At 44.2% G+C, this 24,971-nt stretch overlaps 1 protein-coding gene across 32 annotated transcripts in view; it reads left to right on the top strand.

Annotated features, from left to right (window-relative positions):
* The window catches only part of LOC109898017 (protein furry homolog-like), a 91,594-nt gene that overhangs the window by 6,000 nt on the left and 60,623 nt on the right, over nt 1–24,971 (top strand). For 15 of the 32 annotated variants that reach the window (XM_020492748.2, XM_031833479.1, XM_031833478.1 and 12 more), the window contains exon 1: nt 14,294–14,847. The exons of 1 other annotated variant lie outside the window; for it this stretch is intronic. In XM_020492748.2, the coding sequence (XP_020348337.2) occupies nt 14,628–14,847 (220 nt within the window). In that variant the 5' untranslated portion in view covers nt 14,294–14,627. Of the gene's footprint in view, nt 1–5,933; nt 6,009–14,292; nt 14,848–24,262; nt 24,950–24,971 lie in introns of those variants that run through there. 16 more of the 32 variants (XM_031833470.1, XM_031833475.1, XM_031833476.1 and 13 more) reach the window with 5 other exon arrangements.

Here is a 24,971-nt window from a genome sequence, read left to right as displayed (position 1 = left end):
CACACTACCCCAACTTGATATGCATTTTAAGGCAATGGATGAGAAAGTTAACTGATCATTTCCAATCGTTTAGGTCAGTTGTATGCTGCTGCTTTGCGATCTATTAACGCAAAGGTTGCATTTAAATGGGCTACTTTTTACTGATGCATTTGGCAATATTCAATTCATAGGCACAAAACATATAAACCAAAGCATTCACTGTGAAAGTTGATAGGCTACATGCAGTCCATTCCTATATAAACTCAGCAGAAAAAGAAACGTCAGCTGTGTTTATTTTCAGCAAACTTAACATGTGTAAATATTTGTATGAACACAAGATTCAACAACTGAGACATAAACTGAACAAGTTCCACAGACATGTGACTAACAGAAATGGAATAATGTGTCCCTGAACTAAGAGGGGGTCAAAATCAAAAGTAAACGTCAGTATCTGGTGTGGCCACCAGCTGCATTAAGGACTGCAGTGCTCCTCATAGACTGCACCAGATTTAGCCAGTTCTTGCTGTGAGATGTTACCCCACTCTTCCACCAAGGCACCTGCAAGTTACCGGACATTTCTGGGGGGAATGGCCCTAGCCCCTCACCCCCGATCCAACAGGTCTCAGACGTGCTCAATGGGATTGAGATCCAGACTCTTCGCTGCCTATGACAGAACACTGACATTCCTGTCATGCAGGAAATCATGCACAGAACGAGCAGTATGGCTGGTGGCATTGTCATGCTGGAGGGTCATGTCAGGATGAGCCTGCAGGAAGAGTACCACATGAGGGAGGAGGATGTCTTCCCTGTAGCGCACAGCGTTGAGATTGCCTGCCATGACAACAAGCTCAGTCCGGTGATGCTGTGACGCACTGCCCTAGACCATGACAGACCTTCCACCTCCAAATCGATCCCGCTCCAGAGTACAGGCCTCGGTGTAACGCTCATTCCTTTGACGATAAACAACACGACTCCGACCATCACCCCTGGTGAGACAAAACCGCAACTCGTCAGTGAACACTTTTTTTTTTTTTTACCAGTCCTGTCTGGTCCAGCAATGGTGGGTTTGTGCCCGCTGTTGCCTGTGATGTCTGGTGAGGACCTGCCTTACAACAGGCCTACAAGCCCTCAGTCCAACCTCTCTGTCTTTTGTGGACAGTCTGAACACTGATGGAGGGATTGTGCGTTCCTGGTGTAACTCGGGCAGTTGCCGGTGTTGTTGCACGTGGTCTGCCAATGCAAGGATGATCAGCTGTCCGTCCTGTCTCCCTGTAGTGCTGTCTTAGGCGTCTCACAGTATGGACATAGCAATTTATTGCCCTGGCCACATCTGCAGTCTTCATGCCGCCTCGTAGCATGTCTAAGTTACGTTCACGCAGATGAGCAGGGACCCTGGGCATCTTTCTTTTGGTGTTTTTCAGTCCGTAGAAAGGCATCTTTAGTGTCCTAACTATGATATTAATTGCCTACCGTCTGTACGCTGTTAGTGTCTTAACGACCATTCCACAGGTGCATGTTCATTAATTGTTTATGGTTCATTAAACAAGCATGGTAAACAGTGTTTAAACCCTTTACAATGATGATCTGTGAAGTTATTTGGATTTTTATGAATTCTTTGAAAGACAGGGTCCTGAAAAAGAGATGTTTATTTTTTTTACTGAGTTTAGTTTATGCTTGAGTCGATACATTTTTCTTGGGCACACCTGTCAATTTTTTTTCTTTTCTGGATGGAAATGTTACACTCCTGTCATGTAAAAATTACTGGCATGGCAGACTCGGACGGGACAAAAATTATGCTTTGTGCTCATGCACATAATTACATTACCCAACTTTTGTTTGTGAATGCAATTTCCGAAATGGAACAGTTTATTTATTGTTTAAGCTATTTATTCTTTTTTACATTTAATTTAAAAAAAATGTTACCCCCTTTTCTCCCCAATTTCGTGGTGTCCAATTGTTAGCATCTAGTCTCATCACTACAAATCCCGTACGGGCTCAGGAGAGACGAAGGTCGAAAGCCATGCGTCCTCCGAAACACAACCCAACCAAGCCGCACTGCGTCTTAACACAGCGCGCATCCAACCAATGTGTCGGAGGAAACACCGTGCACCTGGCGACCTGGTTAGTGTGCACTGCTCCCGGCCCGCCACAGGAGTCACTAATGCGCAATGAGACAAGGATATCCCTACCGGCCTAACCCGGACGACGCTAGGCCAATTGTGCGTCGCCTCATGGACCTCCCGGTCGCGGCCGGCTGCGACAGAGCCTGGGCTCGAACCCAGAGTCTCCGGTGGCACAGCTCGCACTGCGTAAGCTATTTATTCAAGACTCCCTTTACTTTATTTTAAAACTAAAATGCTTGATTTGCATTTAAAATCATGAATGACGCATATGCTGCGTGATGACATGAACAAATTATTTGATTGATACAGTGGCTTATAGAAGTTGAATATAGGCCTAAGTAAGTTACTGTATTAAGACTAGTGAAGGACCAATATGACATTTTTGGCTGGTACTGATATCAGATTTTTCCCCCTTGCCAAAAAAACAATACTGATAACCAATTATAAAAAAAAATTTTAGCGTCCTTTTAAGTGTTCTAGTACAGTTAAATAGTTAGTTGCACACACATGGATGCAGCGGTCTAAGGCTCTGCATCTCAGTGCAAGAGGCATCACATCACCCTGGTTCGAATCCAGGCTGTATCACATCCAGCCGTGATTGGGAGTCCCATAGGGTGGCGCACAATTGGCCCAGCGTCGTCCGGGGTAGGCCGTCATTGTAAATAAGAATTTGTTCTTAACTGATTTGCCAAGGTAAATAAAGATTACACACCACACTGTCCAAAAAGTTCTTTTGTTGGCATTTACGTATGTCCCCATTACCAGTAAAACATAATCAAAACCTATTTCTTTCACTTACTTGCTGTGCTGTTTTGTTGTTCTGTCGTTTCATTCTCAACCAGGATTTCAATGGAACGCCGTTTTGGTCTTTGCGTGTCAAATAAGCTTGTTGACCAATCAGGACCTGAATATGACTGCACGTCACAATTTAATGTGTTCATACTTGTTTTTTCTCGTAGTTATTAAACATTGATTACACTATCACTCGTATTTCATGTCACAACGATTCATCGATACGTATGCTATGATGCTGGTCAAGTTGTCTCGCGCAACAGTGCTGGTCATAATTTTTAAAATATTTTTTAAAGCTAGCTAGCTCATGGATGCAAACAATGTTCTTCCCCAAAAGCATAGCAAAATGACATCTGTTTCAGTAGCTATAGCTAGCTAGCTAATTATATAGCTAGGTGTCATCTAAAATTACCCTAATGTAGAAGACAGTTCTTATTTGATTAATGGTGGTTGGACCCATCTATGTGAAGCTCACCACAATAAGGATTAGCCACAATAGTGGACTTTGCAGTTAGGCTTCAAAATATAAGTATGGCTTAATTCTACAATTTGTTTGAATTTGCATCAAATTCAAAGAGGTACTTTTATTTTGAAGGCAAACTCCAAATTCCGCTATTGTACCTAATCCTTATTGTGGCTAGCTTCACAACACAACCCGTTCTGGTCGAGCCTCACTAGCCAGATGAAGCTAGCTGGCTGCTTGTAACATTAGCTTTGGGCAACAGGGTTAAGTAGCTGGTTAGCTATTTATTTTCATGAACTGAAGTTCAATTTCAATAGGTGAACAAGTGACAACCTAGCTAATACTTACTCAAGGATTCCTAAAATATTGCTAAGAATAATGAAAATGACTGCAGTTTCCACTGGTCGTTGTTTTCAGACTGGTTGTAATTGGTGCTAGCTAGGTACCCAAGAAGTTGTGGTCAAACAAATGATGCTTTATTACTAACGGGGTATTGTAAACACATCGTTCGTGGCCTGTGTTTGCTTGTTTGCAGACCGTTTTTTTTTGTACAGCTTTCACAGTGTTACTGTATCTTTTTTGACACGCAAGGACTCAAATGGCGTTCCATAGTATCTATGTCGTGAAGCTAATAGCAGTGACGCTATTACTGTGTAACTCCGGTAGGGCAACATCTGAAGAATGGCACACTTGGTAGTCTATACCGGTGCTCGACCAGTCGGCGAAAGCCAACATCACCCACGACAGAGAACGGTTGATTGTCAAGGGCAATGAATTCCATTATCTTGACTTTAATGGATTACACCTTTGACTTTTCTCACTGAAATGTTCTTACTCTTTCCACACTGCAGACGTTGTGGGCTAGGTTAGGAATGCTGTTTGTGCAAAATTTTATGTGGTGTCATTACATCATGTACCTACGTTATATAGGTATGCACGTCAGCTTTGACATAGGTTCTGCACATCGGCGTTAAACTAGACATCGGCCGATACCGATGTTGGCATTTTTAGTTAATATCAGCCGATTCCGATATGTTCACTTTTTTAAAATGTGTATATATATTTTTTGTATTGTGCATTCCCAATTAAAACTATGTAGGATGTGCTCTTAGGCCTACAGATTGATGGTGGTTATAAAGGGTGCTGTACTAAGCCTACTAATGATGACATATCATGAGAAAGAAAAAGGAGCATCATTATAAATATTATTTTTCTGACCATTAGGAACAAAGCCTTTTATTACAGCAAAGAAAATATTTTAAAAACAGTTGAATTTGTGAAACTGTTTACTTGACATGTTACGTGAGGTTTGTTGCTGACAGAATCAGTAGGCTATTAAACACCCGGCAACAGAAGCAGGATCTCTCTTACTTCTGTAGATTACTTCTGATTTTATAAAGCCAGGCACATCTAACAGTTAGGCTATTGATTATAAACCTGATTTTTAAGTGTGGGTTTCCTCTCCTCACTTTTCTTAGACAAGGCAAGGGCTGCCTTCTCATATCCCAGCTCTGCTGCTGCTTCCGGGGCATTGTTCTAAAAACCGATAGGCCGGGTAACTTTGCTATTGTGCACATAGCATCATGGTCTAGGAAAAGGCACCAATTCAACAGCACACTGATCCAATGAGGGAGAAAGCGCATTTGTTATAAAATAATATTTTGTATTAGTGTCGCACCATTGTTCTTATGTAATATAACCATATTCAATTTCAGTAGCACCTGTCTCAGAAGCACTGGTCTGATGGACATTGCCATCCCCACGGCCTCCACAATGGTTCAGTCCACTCAGCGCGAGTCACACCGGTATCTTGTACACCATGAGAGAGATGTTTTTTTTTTTTTTTGCTTTTTGTAAAGTCAACCTTAAATGAGAGGTTCATCTTTAATTTTATATAAACTTTTCTTACAAAAAGTGGGGCAGTATATGTTAGAAATATCTAAACTTAGATTTTGGAGGGCATAATAGGTGCATTTACCCTAATCCGTTACTCCCCAACCCAGTGAGGTAAAAAGGGCCTTTATGGTCTTATTCTCTGCTCCACTTGTTCTGTCTGTGGTCTGGTAACACACCTTTCCGGTGTTGCGGTCTGAGCTGTAACAGGAAGTTAATCTATTATTCACAGGTCTGTCAGTGTGTGTGTGCGAAGCATTTTTCTCTGTGCGTTTTGGAGTAAGATGCCTCATTCCACTGTGAGTGTGTGTGAATGAGTTTGTTTTGCTACCTTTTTAAATACTGATGTGCTATGAAGTTAAAGGTGTTCTGACAGTTTCCATTGAACGTCTGATCAATGGAAAAAGGATGCACCTGAGCTCAATTTCGAGTCTCATAGCAAAGGGTCTGAATACTTATTTAAATAGGGTATTTCTGTTTTGTATTAATACATTTGCAACAATTTCTAAACCTGTTTTCGCTTTGTCGTTATGGGGTATAGATTGTTTGTTTAAGTTTTCCTCAATGTGGAAAAAGTCTAGGGGTCTGAATACTTTCCGAATGCACCGTATAGGAGGTTGTTACAGGATGCATCTCTGTGGGTGATTGACTGGTGTGGTAACTAATTGAATGATTTGTTTCAGAGTCTTGTGCACTGACATCGTTGGGACCTCTCCTTCCTGACTGCCCCAATACAGTCACTGCTCTATGGCCTTAAGGTACGTAACATTACACAGGTTTAGTAGGAGCTGTTTGCACTGTGATTTTCTTACATGGCTGTTACATGAGCTCAGAGCTAAGCAGTGTGGGAACTGGGAAAGATTATTATGGCTGAAATAATAATTGTAGTTATTTGTTTAAATATTCCTTTAATTCATTGGACTTTAAACACTATATTAGGAAGTGGCATAGATGTTTTTGGGCACTTTGACAAGTGCCTGGCTGCCAAACAATCTCACTGGCAGTGGTTTTGACTCTAGGCTGTGAACTAGGTGTTGTCTGTCAGCTGTGTGACATGAGAAATGTCACCTCAGTCTGACACTGATACACTCTACCACCATTAGACAGAACACACGAAGAAAGAGTTCTGTTCTTTGTATCATTTCCTTTGTGTCGTATGAGTCTCTTTCTTGATAGATCAGTGAAAGTTGTTGACGGGTTCCTTTCGGGCTAAGTGTGCACTGCCGTGCTTGTCTGCTAGCATGGAAACGCCAAGGTATGCAAGGGCACGTCTCTGCAGGACATAGAGGAGCACGTTGGTTCCTGCAACATATCAATATAATAAGTTTGACCTTTTAGATTGCATTCTTTTATTGGTTCTTGAGCAAGCAGTAATGTAGCAGAGCTGGAAGGGAGCTGTTAGGTTATGTTCACTTTAATCTACCAGTTTTATAGTGCTGTGCAACACTCTGGCCTCTAGCTGGTAATTTGAAGCCCTCTTGTTAGTTCTAAGTGGTGGTTGGCCAAGACCGAAACGTGTGTGATTGTGCCTCAGGGGCTGGTTAAGTGACATTCTCACGTTCCCCAGCAATGACAACCATGTTGCCTGTGGGCAGACCTAACAACTATCTCAAAGAGAGGCAACATGGCAACTGCCTGGTTTCAATGACACCCCCCCCTGTATTCAGATCTATGAAAGATCTGGATATTTGGAGGCAATGATGGATGAAGCGAAGCTCCATCCTTTCAGACCTGTGAAAAACTGAAGGGGGTATGTGAGAGCCAGGTGAAGGGGCAAGGCCAGAGGAATTGGAGAAGTGTTGCAGTAGCAGGAGGTGATTCACTGCTGAGACAGGCATCAAAGGTGTGTCATGTCAGACTGTGTTTGCTGACTGGGCAAAGCTCCTTTTATCAACTCCTGTAGTTTTTGTCCAGACCACGGGAGGGCGTACAGCAACTGTCCTTACCCAACCTACTCCAGCTGTTGTTTGGGATCAGGTCAAGTGGACTAGCTGGCTGGGTTTCTGTCACGTGGAGGGAGCACAGCTCCGTTCTCACATAACAGGAGGGTCATCCTCAGGACTCCACTCAGTGAATGACCTTTTGTCTATCTTCGAGTGTAGCCAAGTGTTTGGGCGCTGTACAATCTGAGACGGCCCGGCCCCGGCAGTTTTCCTGTTTTTCTCAGGCGTGAAAGCAGGCCTGAGGCCTGAGTAGCGTCGGGGCGGAATCCAGGGAGGCGTAGGAACCCTTGCGCATTGTTCCCTGAGTTTCCTCGCTCACATTCCCCGGGGCTGACTGGGATCTGGGCCTCCTGCACTGGGCTATTGTTTTAACTTTGCAGCAGCACTGACCTGGCCTCTCCACACTGCAGCCACCTCCACTGGCCATTGTACTGCCCTGGTCCAGTGATGACGATCTCACTGATCACTTGGCTTTCTCACTCACTCTAGGCCTAACTGGCTTCTTTCTCTCTTCCAATCCTCTACTCAGCTCATTCGGTCTCTTTCGTGCAATCTTTCAACTATTCATCTGTTATTTTGATCTGTTTTCTGTCAGATTCATTTTGTTTTTTTACATACACTGTGTACACAATTAGGAGCACTGATATTTCCATGACATAGACTGACTAGGTGAATTCAGGTGAAATCTATGATCCTTATTGTTGTCACTTGTTAAATCCACTTCCATCCGTGCAGATGGACAGGAGGAAACGGATTATAGGTATTTTTAAACCTTGAGGCATGGATTGTGTATCTGTGCCATTGATGGTGAATAGGCAAGACAAAAGATTTAAGTGCCTCTGAACGGGGTATGGTAGTAGCTGCCAGGCACACCGGTTTGTGTCAAGAACTGCAACGCTGCGTTTCACGCGCAACAGTTTCCCGTCTGTATCAAGAATGGTCCACCACCCAAAGGCCATCCATCTAATTTGACACAACTGTGGGAAGCATTGGAGTCAGCATCCCTGTGGAACGCTTTCGATGCCTTGTAGAGTCCATGCCTCGACGAATTGAGGCTGTTCTGAGGGCAAATGGGGTGTAACTAAACATTAGGAAGTTGTTCCTAATGTTTTGTCAACTCTGTGTATATCTGCATTGGAAAAACATCTAGATTAGAACCACAATGTACCAAAACAAAATTATCCCAATAATCCATGTCTCCCTCTGGCTCGGCTTTGGATGTAGGTTCATCTGCCAATGTTTTCTGTGAAGATTGGGAGTTCAATTCTTCTGTGAACTAATCACTTGGTTAGACTGAAATCAGTACTACTGTACATAACCCCTAGTCACACCAATGCAACATAGATATTGTGAAAGTCTAGGTCTGAAGAACTTGCAGCATCATCTTGGTGATTTCATCATGTTTCTACTCCCTGAGCAAAGGACCCTCTTCTTAAGGGGAAGAGACCGAGCCTTGAGAGTGAGCTCAGCGCAAAGGCTCCTTTATCAGCTCCTCTGCTCAATGCTTTTTGTGCTGGCAGTGCAGTCTACTGACTGGCCTCTGGAGGGCAGGGCTGCTGTAATGCTAGTTGCCTAAGACATCCCAGTACACACCACTCCTGTCCTTTATTTGGCTTGTATCCATGCCACACTGCAGCTTTATTCTTACACAGCAAAACCCGTTATGTGGTTAGTACTGAATGTAACTGAAAAGTCAAATGTGAAGAACAAGACAGTGTTTTGGCTGACATTTCTGGATTCTTAAAAAAACAAACTTTCTGTCGTGGGTGTGGGTGATTTGACAGAAAGCAGCTTTAGCACTCACACGGGGGGTGTACGCTGGGGTGGTACTGAAACCATTACACCACCTCAACTTGTTCTCACGCTGCACCAAAGGATGTGAGCACTTCCTCTTTACTTCCTACTGTGCCAGAACTCTAACCCAAGGCTCTGTCCTGCTGAACACTAATACAGCTGACCTTAGTAAACCTGCATCAGTAGGCGCTGTACCTGTCTATTGCACAGCTTTCAAACCGTAGAAATCAGATTGTGATACACAGAGCCATCTTTATTCTATTTTAAGTTGTTTTACACAAGATGGGATGAGCTTCATCTGTCACAGCTGTTCTCAGATCAGGTTGGTAGCGGGCGCTCAGAGGGAGATGTTCGTACCATTGGCTAAACTAAACCGCTCACAATAAGTGTGGTGATGACGAATCAGCAGAAAATTTACTTTCTTGATAATGGCTCTCTAAATGTCTAAATGGGCTACATCATCCATGTTGTGGCAATTCCTATTGAGTTAAACTGTTCTGTTTGAATATCTATGCGATGCATGTACACTGCTCAAAAAAATAAAGGGAACACTTAAACAACTCAATGTAACTCCAAGTCATCACACTTCTGTGAAATCAAACTGTCCACTTAGGAAGCAACACTGATTGACAATAAATTTCACATGCTGTTGTGCAAATGTAATAGACAACAGGTGGAACTTATCGGCATTTAGCAAGACACCCCCAATAAAGGAGTGGTTCTGCAGGTGGTGACCAGACCACTTCTCAGTTCCTATGCTTCCTGGCTGATGTTTTGGTCACTTGAATGCTGGTGGTGCTTTCACTCTAGTGGTAGCATGAGACGGAGTCTACAACCCACACAAGTGGCTCAGGTAGTGCAGCTCATCCAGGATGGCACATCAATGCGAGCTGTGGCAAGAAGGTTTGCTGTGTCTGTCAGTGTAGTGTCCAGAGCAGGGAGGCGCTACCAGGAGACAGGCCAGTACATCAGAAGACGTGGAGGAGGCCGTAGGAGGGCAACAACCCAGCAGCGGGACCGCTACCTCCGCCTTTGTGCAAGGAGGAGCAGGAGGAGCACTGCCAGAGCCCTGCAAAATGACCTCCAGCAGGCCACAAATGTGCATGTGTCTGCTCAAACGGTCAGAAACAGACTCCATGGTGGTGGTATGAGGGCCCGACGTCCACAGGTGGGGGTTGTGCTTATAGCCCAACACCGTGCAGGACGTTTGGCATTTGCCAGAGAACACCAAGAGTGGCAAATGCGCCACTGGCGCCCTGTGCTCTTCACAGATGAAAGCAGGTTCACACTGAGCACGTGACAGATGTGACAGAGTCTGGAGACTCCATGGAGAATGTTCTGCTGCCTGCAACATCCTCCAGCATGACCGGTTTGGCGGTGGGTCAGTCATGGTGTGGGGTGGCATTTCTTTGGGGGGGCCGCACAGCCCTCCATGTGCTCGCCAGAGGTAGCCTGACTGCCATTAGGTACCGAGATGAGATCCTCAGACCCCTTGTGAGACCATATGCAGGTGCGGTTGGCCCTGGGTTCCTCCTAATGCAAGACGATGCTAGACCTCATGTGGCGGGAGTGTGTCAGCAGTTCCTGCAAGAGGAAGGCATTGATGCTATGGACTGGCCTGCCCGTTCCCCAGACCTGAATCCAATTGAGCACATCTGGGACATCATGTCTCGCTCCATCCACCAACGCCACGTTGCATCACAGACTGTCCAGGAGTTGGCGGATGCTTTAGTCCAGGTCTGGGAGGAGATCCCTCAGGAGCATGCCCAGGCGTTGTAGGGAGGTCATACAGGCACGTGGAGGCCACACACACTACTGAGCCTCATTTTGACATGTTTTAAGGACATTACATCAAAGTTGGATCAGCCTGTAGTGTGGTTTTCCACTTTAATTTTGAGTGTGACTCCAAATCCTGACCTCCATGGATTGATAAATTTGATTTCCATTGATAGTTTTTGTGTGATTTTGTTGTCAGCACATTCAACTATGTAAAGAAAAAAGTATTTAAGAATATTTCATTCATTCAGATCTAGGATGTGTTATTTTAGTGTTCCCTTTATTTTTTTGAGCAGTGTATATTTAGTAACCTATAGAGCAACGGTACTCTAATACTATTTGAGAAGGTCCAGTCACACACTTCCTAGGTGGCAAAGGTAGGAATGGGTATTGTCTAGGGAATTGGGAATTGCCAGGGAACTTCCGATACGATATTCTAACGGTTCCGGTGCCGATATGTATTGCGATTCTCACGATGCTGTATGTATTATGATTCGATATTGCAATTTGATGTTCCAAAACATATTGCTCACTACTGTATATGTCTGCTGCAGAGAGACAAAGAGCATGAGCGAGAGGGTTTTAATCAGTCATGAAAATAAGTGCTGATGACATTGACTCACTATTTTAAAGATGGAGATGGATGGAGAACAAGCTTAGGAGGTAAAATACTGGAGTTTTTGCAGGTACAACCAACTAGCGCTAGTTAACGCTTATTAAAGCGTGTGCGAGACGATGGGATTGTAAAGTGTTAAGTGTAGGGTTGGGCAGTATCCAGATTTGCATAGCCTCACACCGTCCTTCTCTCTGACTGGGATTTACGGTTCAGTACACAAGGGCCCCCACCAAAATAAATAAATAAATAATACTCATCCCAAAATGAATGCTAACAACATTAGCACAAGTAATAGCTAATTTGCATTTAGGCTCCTAGCTAAATATGCTAACGAGCACAAACAAAAATAAATGAATTGCAAAGACAGGCAATCCAGCTTATAAAATTATACATATAGGTAGGACCAGGTCTCTCTTAAAATATATTTTATCTCAATGAGGAAAAACTTGTATAAATAATTAAAAAATATATTTTAAAGTTGACGAGCAAATGAACAATGTTTTGACACATGCTTGTCTGAAGACCGAATAGTACTGTGTCTCTGTGGAATTTGAGAGTCGCTAGGGCAACGGGAAAGCCTACTATGCTCAGAGGAGACAGGGGAGGAGCAGAAGGGCCCAGAATAGAGCGGAGAAAAACGCAAGGAAATCAAGCTGAAGTGGCAGCTGTACAGATAACTCATTCGAAGGGCTTTGACATCTCAAACATGGCAGAAAGCTAACACAATATAATGGCCCGTGACCTTACTAAATCAGCCACTCAATAACTAGCAAGTTAAACTCGGGGTTCGCCCTAACGCAGAAATCTTTGTTTTTCACGCAGGAAAAAATATATAAAACTCAGAATTATCTAAACTGCTTCTTAGTGTTATTTCTGCTCAGCATCAAACAATGTTCTATTCAGTTGCGCTTCTCCACTCTGAGAATTCACAAAGGCATTCTATCAAAAGACAGCTCTGACTGTAGCTACTTTTCTCCGGTACTTCTCTCTTTGTAGCCAGTCTACTTTGCTCTGGAACTTCTCTCTTTGTAGCCAGCCTACTTTGCTCTGGTACTTCTCTCTTTGTAGCCAGCCTACTTTTCTCAGGTAAAATGCAAGATGAACTTTAAGCAAAACATTATGAAAGATAGCTGGTTACATTCATTCTATGATAAACAGAAATATGGCCCAATACTTTTACATTCATTGTAAGCTCATTTACTTGTGTGGCTGCCAGCCAAATCGTGTTGCACTTCTGTTGCCGTCTGACAATTAAGCTATTTTCTGCCGAATGTGTTGCACTAATGTATTTTCTGTGAATGAAAACTATAGTTGCACGTCCCTGATCACTCTTGAAACAAAACAACACGGTTGACTTTCAATATAAAACGCAACCCCTGTCAATACACAGCTGGACACACCTGCTCCTGCTTTTTCCCGTTGTGCTATTTACAAACTAACACGACTGGCTCAAAGATTCTGGGGAACTACAGTAAGCTTCATAATGTGACGGGTGAAATGAAGAACGCTATCTTTCTCTTAACGTATTGCACAAGTTGCCTGCAGGTATTTACTTACAGTAGCTACAAAAATGACAATTTATTGATGAACTTAAAAACCACACCGTGGCTATTTACAAATACCCCGGTATACGGTATACCGCCCAAGTTTAGCCAAGTGTATGTTTAGTACCATATGACAGTTCACTGGGCGATAAGGGTTATCAGTATACACAGACAGGCCGGAGGGTAGAGTCATCCTGTCATGGAGCGCATGTCCGTGGCTCATAAACAATGACACTGAAAAAATGATTGGTTGGAGAGATTCTTTATTGTATCTCAAGATATAGCCAAGAATCCTGAAACAAAAGAGAATATGTTGGTTAGAGTTGCGCATTCCGTTTGCCAACAGTACGTTGACGTAAGGCGCCAAAGTCGAGTGTTTGTGCACGCCAGTTACTAAAACAATGTAACTTGTTAACCATGGTTCTACCGTTTATAAAGCCGCCCATTTAAACGTACATGCTCTAGCAATGTGAAATATATTATTACGGTAACGATAGACGTGTTGGTAGAGAATAATCATATAATTTAACCTACCTAAATTGTTTGTCTTGAAGCGCCGCGCTGTTTCTTGTTGAAGTGCCGGTGTGCATTACGAAAATTAGTCTACGAGTCAGGGGAACATTTTATTGGTTTATGGGAACAACTAAAGTGATGAATTATCCGAGGGGGAAATTACTTAATGAATGTGTATTGTGTGACTTAAATAAATAGTTATGGCACAAGTTAATCAGGTCTGGGCTTATGTAAAACTGTTGATTTTATGGTGTTATATGTCCATGGGAAATTACGTATTTATGGTCAAATGTGTTTCGGGGCTATAATGATGGAACGCTCCTAACTGAAGGGAGTTCCTGGATGGAGTACTTTAGGTGGTCAGTTGGCCTTTGCCTGGGGGAGAGCAGGTAACAGGTTGGCTAGAGTAGAGCCATACCTGAGTTTTGTAATAGGTAAAGAGTTGTTGCCGGAACAGTTTATACCTAGAATATCTTAGATTTATTCTTTTGTCAACGTCCTGTTTTTATTTTCTATACTACGTTTATCATCCTGCACCTGTTTAATATTGTAAATAAAAGCCTCCTAAGAGAGGTGAGCGCCGGAACATCCAGTCTCTCTGATCTGCCGCTTCTGTTTTTACACACCCCTTCCACTTCTCACTAATTCCCCACCAAGACTGGTCTCTCTTCCTTCTCGCTCACTCTTCTAAGAGAGGTAGGCCAGGGTGTTGTCTCTGTTTTGATTGGCTGTGGGCCCAGGCGTGCGTTATCTCCTGTGGAACATGTTCTGGTCCTGCCCCTGATAGGGCCTGGCAACTGACCTGGCCTGGCTCCACCCACTCCTGATTACATCACTGCTGGAGTGTGATGTCTGTTTGCCTTCTCCCTCTGAGCAGACAGGTACTGTTTCTGGCTGCGCAGGAAGTTTCTCCCATTCTGACTCTTCGCTGTAGGGGGATACAACAGACTGAGTTTCAATAGGCCAGATAGTGTCTCTTCATTCTTCTAATGGGCTGTCTGTTGTTGACTATCGTAGTCTACGATATCACTGACTGTACAGCGCTAAGCAGCAGACAGACCTAGTGGCAGTAACCCTGGCTGTTAGTGGTAAACAGCCAGGTAGTTTTGTGGGGGAAGATGGTGCAGAGTGACTGACTGTGGATTTGGACTGGATGCTGGACTGAGTGAGTTAGCGTGAATACAGACACACATGGAGTTCCTAAGGAGCCTGGTCCCGGCCGCCATATCGTGGGACGGGGGGGCGTTGGAGTCTGGGGGAGGGTTGCCCCGGGAGACAGGCCCCCGTCTGCTGAGGATGAAGCGCCTGGGCCTGCTGGCCATGGGCCAGACCATCGAGGAGGACCAGGAGGGTCTGGTGAGTACCTCCACCACCAGGCCCGTCCGCTCCAACCGGACCAACCGCATCAAAGGTACAGACAGACTAGGAAGCTTTCTCTTACAATGAATGACTGACTCGCCTTATCAAGACCTACAGAGTTTTGCATTCATGTTTAACTCTGTCGTATGCACTTGAGGCGTTGTGATGTTGAGCAGAGTCAACAGTCAATCAACCGGCTGAATCTTTAGTTTGATCTTGGCCTAGTACATGGTAAACCAATAACGTCATTAGCTGCAATAACTTTCTAATGTGATACCTATGAGACACCATCACATGAAACACAGTAGGCTATAGGGTCATTGAGGGTTTGTGCTGTTATTGCCACATCAGTACCTCCAGGTAAAGTAAGGCTTTGTGTCTTGTGTGTGTGAAAGAGTTTAAAATTATTGTGGTAGTGAGTGATCTGGGACATTGACAATTCTGGGCTCCCAAGTGGCGCAGTGGTCTAAGGCACTGCATCTCAGTGCAAGAGACACTGTGTGAATCCATGCTGTATCACATCCGGCCATGATTGGGAGTCCCATAGGGCGGCGCACAATTGGCCCAGCGTTGTCCGGGTTTGGCCGGAGTAGGCCGTCATTGTAAATGAGAATTTGTTCTTAACTGACTTGCCTAGTTAAAGGTTAAATAAATAAACATTTCACATGCAGTATGCTCATACTGCTATGACAGACGGAGAACTCTGTGAAAGGGCACAGTGAACGTTAGCAGGACGGTGGAATATTCTATCACAAAGTCACTGAGCGGTGTTATATTGTATGCTGAAATGGAACTTGAGTTGCTGTTATTTTTATTTTTTGGCTTAAATATATTTTTAATGTTCTATGATACGGTAGCTTCTGAGTTTAATGGCTTGGAAAGGACCTCTAAAATGGTTTGTTTTGTTTCTGAAAGACCATTAAATACACTAAAAATAATTTACTATTGACTTCAAAATGGAGGACCCAAACGTATCTGTTTATAGTAAGCACTCAACAGGCCTCTCGTTTTGTGTGTGTGTGTGTGTGTGTGTGTGTGTGTGTGTGTGTGTTCACCAGCCTCTTTCCATCATCCGCAGGGTGATGACTCGTCAGTCGATCAGCGTGGCTTTGTGCTCAACCCTGCCTGTCAGAACACGCTCGCTCTCTGTTTGCTCCTCCCTGAAACATGGCTGAATCAACAAATCAACCAATTCTCCCTATGAGAGATTTACAGCTAGTCCACACTGACAGCTTGCTACACCTAAATACAGTCCCACGCTGTTTTCCCTTCAGACGCACCAGGACACACCAGTTCTGACCCGAAGTTGAGAGAGAGAGAGAGCTTACATGTCTAAGAGACGACACAAAAAGCTTCTTACTGTAGCAGCTGGGTGAAGGTATGAGTGTTACTCTGAACTCCACGCTGTTACACCTGATATTCCTATTCTGGGGCAATGAGGCGCCTCTATTCAGGTTAGATTTGACAAATGTATCCATGCCACGCACATGGTGGAAGTTGAACGGGTAGCACTTTGCCCGGTTTGGAAGTTGACCCTCCCCTTCTCCGGGACTTTCCTGTGTGGAACATGTTTGTGGTCACTAGATGAATTTCCCTCCCAAATGTTCTCTCTGAGAATGAAAAACCTGAATGAATCCAGGTTCTATTCAACCAGGACACTGCCTTCCGCTGTATTAGACAGGAACACACTACTCTGAAGTTGACGGTGGTAATGTGTCGTGTAATGGATGGGGTGCGTGATGATGATGATTACTGTGGTTTATGGCGTAGCCTAAAGAATCAAGGAACCATTTTGAATGTTTTTGAAGTGGCTCTTTCTGCAGTTTGGGACCTCCCTCACACACCCTTCCCATATGATTCAGTGTCACGTCCTAGGTCTCTCCTCTAGTCTGCCATGGCCTGCCCTTCCTGCATTGACTTTTGAGGTGGTGCTCTCTTTCGCTCTCTGTTATTGGTCATTGAAGCACACAATGACATCACCCCTGTGGTGGATGTGCTGCAACCTGATTCCAAATAATTATTTGATACATATTTGGTTAAAGGCTGCCCGGTGTGTTTGTGAATGTGACTAAACGCAGGTGTGTGTGTGTGTGTGTGTGTGTGTGTGTGTGTGTGTGTGTGTGTATATTAGGGATGGGGTTATTGGCTTATTGGCTGACTCTTGATACACATGTTGTAGCCTAGTACCTATTTCTCAACTGGTGTCTCTGTCCTCCAGGATGGTGCTGGTACAGACATCTAGCGCCAGTTTTGTAACCGGGCTGCGTACAGGGAGCAGTCCTGAAAACCCAAAAGGCAGTAACAGTAAAATACTATTACCGAGCCAGCCAGCACAGAGCTTGGTCTGCAACTCCAATGGGAAAACTCTCATAGCAGAGGGGACACATCATTTTATGAACACTCAGACTCTTAAATAACTGACCCATCAAATGAGGAATGAAATTGCAGAGAGTGAGGGGCTACGTGTGTTTGTGAAGAGGCTTAATTCCAAATTGGCTGGCCGACAGCAGCTCTGTGCTTCTATCCGTAGGGAGGGACTCATTGTGCTGTGCTGTGGTGACCTTAAAGTAACTCTCCCCTGACTCGGCTCTGTGGATTTGATAGTCAAATCTGGGGAAGCTGGGTCAAGTGAGGTGGAAGACAGGATATGGTGAAATGGCGTGAAGGTGGTGGTTATGGATGGGAGCTTCTAGTTCGCATTGTTAGACATCTTATTAACATGTTAAACAATTATTGAATATGCTCAGCTAGTTGCTTAGGGATCAGAGTTGAAACAAAATCTATTAGAACCAACCTTGCCTCTCACCTTGATGTAGTGTTATGGCGCTAAATGTAATGTTGATAGCATTGTGAGCCACTAGGAGGAGGACAGTCGACCTGTCCAGAATTTTTTTATTATTTTATTTTACCTTTTATATAAACTTCGCAACATATAAGGATGCTTTGTTGCGAAGTAGGAAGCCGATATATATATATATATAGCCAGTGGGTTTGGCGACGAATATATATATATATTCGTCACCAAACCCACTGGCACCAGGTCATATAGAAGTCCTTGCTAGGTAAAGCCCCACCTTATCTCAGCTCACTGGTCACCATAGCAACACCCACCCGTAGCACACGCTCCAGCAGGTATATTTCACTGGTCATCCCCAAAGCCAACACTTCCGTTGGCCACCTATATATAGCGAGGTCCAGCCAACGAGCGCATACAGGTCGCAGTGGTGGGTAGTATATGGGGCTTTGGTGACCAAACAGATGGCACTGTGATAGACCACATCCAATTTTCTGAGCAGAGTGTTGGAGGCTATTTTGTATATGACATCGTCAAGGATCGGTAGGATACCCTGGTAAAACTGACTATGTTTGGCAGCAGGAGTGAAGGATGCTTTGTTGCGAAATAGGAAGCCGATTCTAGATTTAATTTTGGATTGGAGATGCTTAATGTGAGTCTGGAAGGAGAGTTTATAGTCTAACCAGACACCTAGGTATTTGTAGTTGTCCACATTCTAAGTCAGAACCGTCCAGAGTAGTGATGCTAGTCGGGCGGGCAGGTGCGGGCAGTGATCGGTGAATAGCATGCATTTAGTTTCACTAGCATCTAAAAGCAGTTGGAGGCCACGGGAGTGTTCTATGGCATTGAAGCTCGTTTGGAGGTTTGTTAACCTCTCTGGGATATGTGGGATGCTAGCTAGTGAAAATGCAGAATGCCAAATTCAAATAAATTACTAGAAAAATCTAACTGTCATGAAATCACACATGCAAGATACCAAATTAAAGCTACACCTGTTGTGAATCCAGCCAACATGTCAGATTTCAAAAAGGCTTTTCAGCGAAAGCAAACAATGCTATTATCTGAGGATACCCAGTAAACAAAGACAGAAAAGCATATTTCAACCCTGCAGGTGTGACACAAAACGCAGAAATAAATATATAATTCATGCCTTACCTTTGACGAGCATCTTTTGTTGGCACTCCAATATGTCCCATAAACATCACAAATGGTATTTTTTGTTCGATTAATTCCGTCGACATATATCCATTTATTTGGCGCGTTTGATCCAGAAAAACACTGGTTACAACATGCGCAACGTGACTACAAAATATCTCAAAAGTTACCTGTAAACTTCGCCAAAACATTTCAAGCTATTTTTTTAACGTAAATAATTGACAAACTTTGAAGACTGGATGATCTGTGTTCAATACAGGAGGAAAACAAACTGTAGCTAGCTTTCAGGTCACGCGCCTCTATCAAAGAGTCCTCTTCACTCTAGCCTCATTCTGAACCATGTTTCTTCTTCATTACACAAAGGAAAAACCTCTCCAATTTCTAAAGACTGTTGACATCCAGTGGAAGCGATAGGAACTGCAAGAAGGTCCCTTAGAAATCTGGATTCCCAATGAAAACCGATTTGAAAAGAGTGACCTCAAAACAAAAAAAACTGAATGGTTTGTCCTCGGGGTTTCGCCTACCAAATAAGTTCTGTTATACTCAGACATGATTCAAACAGTTTTAGAAACTTCAGAGTGTTTTCTATCCAAATCTAATACTAATCATTTGCATATCTTATCTTCTGGGGCTGAGTAGCAGGCAGTTTAATTTGGGCACGCTTTTCATCCAATATTCCGAATGCTGCCCCCTATCCTATCGAAGTTAAGTGTCCAAAGAAGGGCCAGATATATACAGAATGTCGTCTGCGTAGAGGTGGATCAGAGAATCACCAGCAGCAAGAGAGACATTGATATATAGAGAGAGAAGAGTTGGCCTGAGAATTGGACGCTGTGGCACCCCATAGAGACTGCCAGAGGTCCGGACAACAAACATGCCCTCCGATTTGACACACTGAACTCCATCTGAGAAATAGTTGGTGAACCAGGCAAGGCAGTCATTTGAGAAACCAAGGCTATGGAGTCTGTCGATAAGAATGCAGTGATTGACAGAGTCGAAAGCCTTGGCCAGGTCGATGAAGACTGCTGCACAGTACTGTCTTATCAATGGCGGTTATGATATCGTTTAGAACCTTGGTCGTGGCTGAGGTGCACCCATGACCAGCTGGGAAACCAGATTGCATTGTGGAGAAGGTACGATGGGATTCGAAATGGTCGGTGATCTGTTTGTTAACTTCACTTTTGAAGATTTTAGAAAGGCAGTGCAGGATGGATATGTGTCTATAACAGTTTGGGTCTAGGTTGTCTCACCCTTTGAAGAGGGGGATGACCGCGGCAGCTTTCCAATCTTTGGGGATCTCACACTATACGAGAGGTTGAACAGGCTAGTAATAGGGGTTGCAACAATTTCGGCAGATGATTTTAGAAATAGAGGGTCCAGATTGGCTTGCCCAGCTGATTTGTAGGGATCCAGATTTTGCAGGTCTTTCACAACATCTGCTATCTGGATTTGGGTGAAGGAGAAATGGGGAGGCTTGGGCAAGTTGTTGCAGGGGGTGTAGAGCTGTTGGCCGGGGTAGGGGTAGCCAGATGGAAAGCATGGCCAACTGTAGAAAAATGCTTCTTGAAATTATCGCTTATTGTAGATTTATCAGTGGTGAGTGTGTCCTAGCCTCAGTGCAGTGGGCAGCTGGGAGGAGGTGCCCTTATTCTTCATGGTCTTCAATGTCCCAAAACGTTTTGGAATTAGTGCTACAGGATGCAAATTTCTGTTTGAAAAAGCTAGCCTTATCTTTCCTAATGGACTGTGTATATTGGTTCCTGACTTCTCTGAAATGTTGCTATTTGACGCTAATGCAGTACGCCACAAGATGTTTTTGTGCTGGTCAAGGGTAGTCATGTTTGGGAGTGAACCAAGGGCTGTATCTGTTCTTAGTTCTACATTTTTTGAATGGGGCATGCTTATTTAAGATGTTGAGGAAAGCACTTTTAAAGAGCAACCAGGCATCCTCTACTGGTGGGATGAGGTCAATATCCTTCAAGGATACTCGGGCCAGGTTGATTAGAAAAGCCTGCTCGCTGATGTGTTTTAGGGAGCATTTGACAGTGATGAGGTTTGACCGCGGGCCCATTACGGACGCAGGCAATGAGGCAGTGATCGCAGAGATCATGGTTGAAGACCGTAGAGGTCTATTTAGAGGATAAGTTGGTCAGGATGATATCTAAGCGGGTGCCCGTGGTTATGGATTTAGGGTTGTACCTGGTAGATTCCTTGATAATTTGTGTGAGATTGAGGGCATCTAGTTTAGATTGTAGGATGGCAGGGGTGTTAAGAATATCCCAGTTTAGGTCACCTAACAGTACGAACTCTGAAATTAGATGGGGGGCAATCAATTCACATATGGTGTCCAGGGCACAGCTGGGGGGCTGAAGGGGGTCTATAACAAGCGGCAACGGTGAGACGCTTGTTTCTGGAAAGGTGGATTTTTAGAAGAAGAAGCTCGAATTGTTTGGGCACAGACCTGGATAGTATGACAGAACTCGGCAGTAGATTACAGCTCCTATCAATTGTTGTTCTTTCCCCCCTACTTTGTGCAGAACACTGTGGACAGGAAATGTATCTTCCGTCCTCACTGTGGCCTTATAGGAGGAACTCCCCCTGCCCAGTAATGTCTGGAGCCAGTCAGGATGGCCAGCCACTGTCACTCCTCCCATTGGACGTCTGCCTCTACCTGACCTGCCATGGTCTTTTTCAATTGAGCTTTGAGCGCTAGTACAGATGGGCCTATATCATCAAAACAAATTGCTAAAATGTGGAGGTATGCATAGCTTAGTTCCATTGTTGACATTCTTGTTGGGGGCCCAGTGCTCTTTGATGATATCCTGTTCTGTTTTGGAAGAGTACTGTTTGATCTAACCTGAGAGAGCTGATACTGTTGTACTGCGTTCCTGAAGATATGAACAGTGTTTATTCTAAACAGTGCCATCTCTGATATGGGCTCCTGAGTGGCGCAGCGGTCTAAGGCACTGCATCTCAGTGCAGGAGGTGGCAATACAGACCCTGGTTTGATTCCAGGCTGTATCACAACTGGGAGTGATTGGGAGTCCCATATGGCAGTGCACAATTGGCCCAGCGTTGTTTTGGGAAGGCCGTCATTGTAAATAAGAATTTGTTTCCAAACTGTCTTGCCTAGTTAAATTAAGGTTAAATAAACAATTTGAGCCATGGGTAGGTGAGGGGGGTGTGTGTTAAAGGGATACTGCTGAACTTTACCAATGAGGCCCTTTATCTACTTCCCCACTGTCAAATGAGCATACTGGCAGATACCCATAGACTTCCATTCAGTGCGATAATGCTAGTTAGCATTGGCTCGCGAAACTACCTCTTAACTTCCTTGATACTGAACACAGAGACCTAAAAATGGTATCCACAAGTTCATATGACTCTGGGGAAGTAGACATTGCCAAAATCCAAAAGTATCCTTTTAAGGCTGGGAATTTCCAAGGACCTCACAATATGATATTATCACTATACTTGGGTGCCTATGTATTGCGATTCGATATCATGATTCTCTATGTATTGTGATTCGATGTTCCAAACTTGGGCCTATTGCTCACTCTGCCTGCTGCAAAGGGACGAGAGTGCATGAGAAAACGAGGTTTGATTAGTCATTGAATGAAAGTACTGAAAACGTGTTGGCTCATCATTGGCAAAAAAAGAGTTAGAAGGAGAAATACTTGAAGTTTTTGTGTAGGTACAGCCAACTAGCACTAGCTACTTAACTCTAGAAAAGCCTTGTTGGACCCCCACCTTTGGGCCAATGACATGTGTTTTGAATGTCAACATTTTTATAAATACATTTCATACACGCTATTGCAAAAATGAAGGTTTTTTATGAAGGTCTTGGGTAACGTTAGAATACGAAAGAAAATGTATCTCAAAGAACACAATAGCATTTTCATTATTTTATGGAGCTAGACTATGTCATGAACAAACCAAAAACCACAACACCAAAATTCAAGTGTTGAAATCCATTAAAGGGATACTTTGGGATTTTGGCAATGAAGCCATTTATCTACTTTCCCAGAGTCTGATTTGACTCATGGATACAATTTTTAGGTCTCTGCATCCAGTATAGGTAGTTTCGCGAGCCAATACTAACTGGTATTAGCGCAATGACGAAGCCTACGGTATCTACTAGCATGCTAGCAGTTACCATAGACTTCCAGTCATTGTGTTAATGCTAGTTAAAGATTTCGCTAATGCTAGTTAACAACTTCAAATTGCGGTTGAGGAACATTGCTTCTGATAGAAAAACCGAGATGCATTAGAGCTTAGTATGCTGGTGTTTAGACCGATGCCTCAGAATGGCACAGCCACATACGGTCAATCACCGACAGCAATGAACACACTACTCCCTCTCCTTTCTACTGTCTTTGTTTTAAATGGCTAAACTAATTCAGTACTGCTCCATCATAAGGCTCCTGACTGCCCAGTGACAATACTGCAGGGCGGGCAGGGTGTGACAATGCAGGTCTTTGTGGAGAGTTTGTTTACAATGCAGAGCCCTGCTTGGTTTTGCATAACTTGTTATGTTGTGAGAGACAGTCATGTGATGGTGAGAGCGACTGAGAAAGAGAGAAGTGGAGAGGTTGCGCTACAAACGGAGGAAAAATCTATATTTTGTTAGTGTTCATCTTGTGTATCTGTTCTCGCTGAAGTGTTTTTTGAACCAAATGTAATACTGTGTATGACCACAAACCCGTTGTCATGTGGCTCTATTTAAGTCTGCAGCCAGGGTTTAAAAAGAGACACAAACACACAATGGGGTGTGTGTCGCCAATGATGTGTGTGCGTTTCTTTGTGTCTTGATGGCTGTTGCTGGACAAAAACTATGATGTAATCCTATGACTCCTATGGGTGTGTCAGTTTGTTGTTGACCCAAACGGATTAAGTATCCTTCTACCCATCATGCCATGCTCTGTGGATGAGGGCTTCAGCGTGCCATGTTCTGTGCCCCAGGCAGGTGTAAAGGTGAAACGCCCCAATATGGAATCTCATGGCCAGCAGCATACTCTAGGCTACTCTGTGTTGGTGTGTGTGTGAAATACATTTTTATAGGTGGAAAATTTTTTGTATTTAAAAAAAATAATTTTCCTGTTTTTGTTGAAGTGCTGAATGGAGTTTGAATAGTGTTTTAATTTTGGTTTTATGCTGCTCTGGTGTCCTCTGCCTCCCTCCATATTCTTTCATCCAGCCCCCCCCCCCCCCCCCCCCCCCCCGGCTTATTCAATCCCTCTTTTTCTTCCTCTTCCTCATACTGCAGTCGGGGATGACGCATCAGTACTACTGTGAAGAGAACAGGAAGTGTAGTTTTGATAGGCCAGCAGCGCTGGACCACAGCCAAGGAACACTCGCAGCATTTTGATGACATCACCTCTACACCCCCCCCCCCCCCCCCCCCCCTCACCCAGCTATTGAAACTAACCCTCTAGAGGGGGAGAGAGAGTGCGTCAGCAAGCATCAGTGAGCGAACAAGAGCTAGTTGAGGAGGGGAGGGGTTGTCCGCAAGCGAATGGAGAGGGAGAGCGCGACGGGGGGAGAATAGCTGACAGTGCTAGCAGTAGCAAGCTTGGACTCTACACAGAGGAGAGAGAATATTGCTGTGCTCCGCCGAGACAAGAATATATATTTTTCTGCGTGCTGGTCCACTCCTCTCTCTAACATCGGGAGGAAAGTTGTTTGTTTTATTTATTTATTTTCCTACGGTATTCATTCACCTCCGTGTTGTCTGTGCTGGGAGCGTGGTAAGGGACTCTGTGGATTGGCTAGCGAGCGGACGTTTGGATGGAAATGCAGCTCTAAAGATCCTCACGCTCTCCTCTCTCCGTGCCTCTCTGGGTGGTTGTACTTTCCACTGAACCCAGCTTACCGCCTGACACTTCCCCATGGGCCTCTCTGCAAACAGCAGCTGACTGGTGTCTGTTCTGAAATTCACCATGAGTCCTATAACCAGCTCCTCTGGAGGGTAGAACTGGGCTCCTGTCTGTTAGGAGGAGAGGTGTGTGTGTGTGTGTGTTTTGGGGGAGAGGAAGTGTGTATTTGTGGGCCAGCGAAGTTGGAGTTTCCGGTCTGTGTTTTGGAGGATAACGTTAACAAGACTGGTCTTTGGTAACAGCCCTCGCTGGCGTCATGCTGAGCCTGCAGGATTCGCTCTTCTTTGAGATCAGTATCAAGTCTCTGCTCAAGTCGTGGAGCGGCAGCTGTGAGTACCCTCGTCACAGAGC

This window comes from Oncorhynchus kisutch, linkage group LG10 (assembly GCF_002021735.2).
Source record: "Oncorhynchus kisutch isolate 150728-3 linkage group LG10, Okis_V2, whole genome shotgun sequence".
In the NCBI taxonomy this organism is placed as follows: Eukaryota; Metazoa; Chordata; class Actinopteri; order Salmoniformes; family Salmonidae; genus Oncorhynchus; species Oncorhynchus kisutch.
Note: the sequence above shows the minus strand (reverse complement) of the source record. Positions and strands in the feature narration are given on the sequence as shown.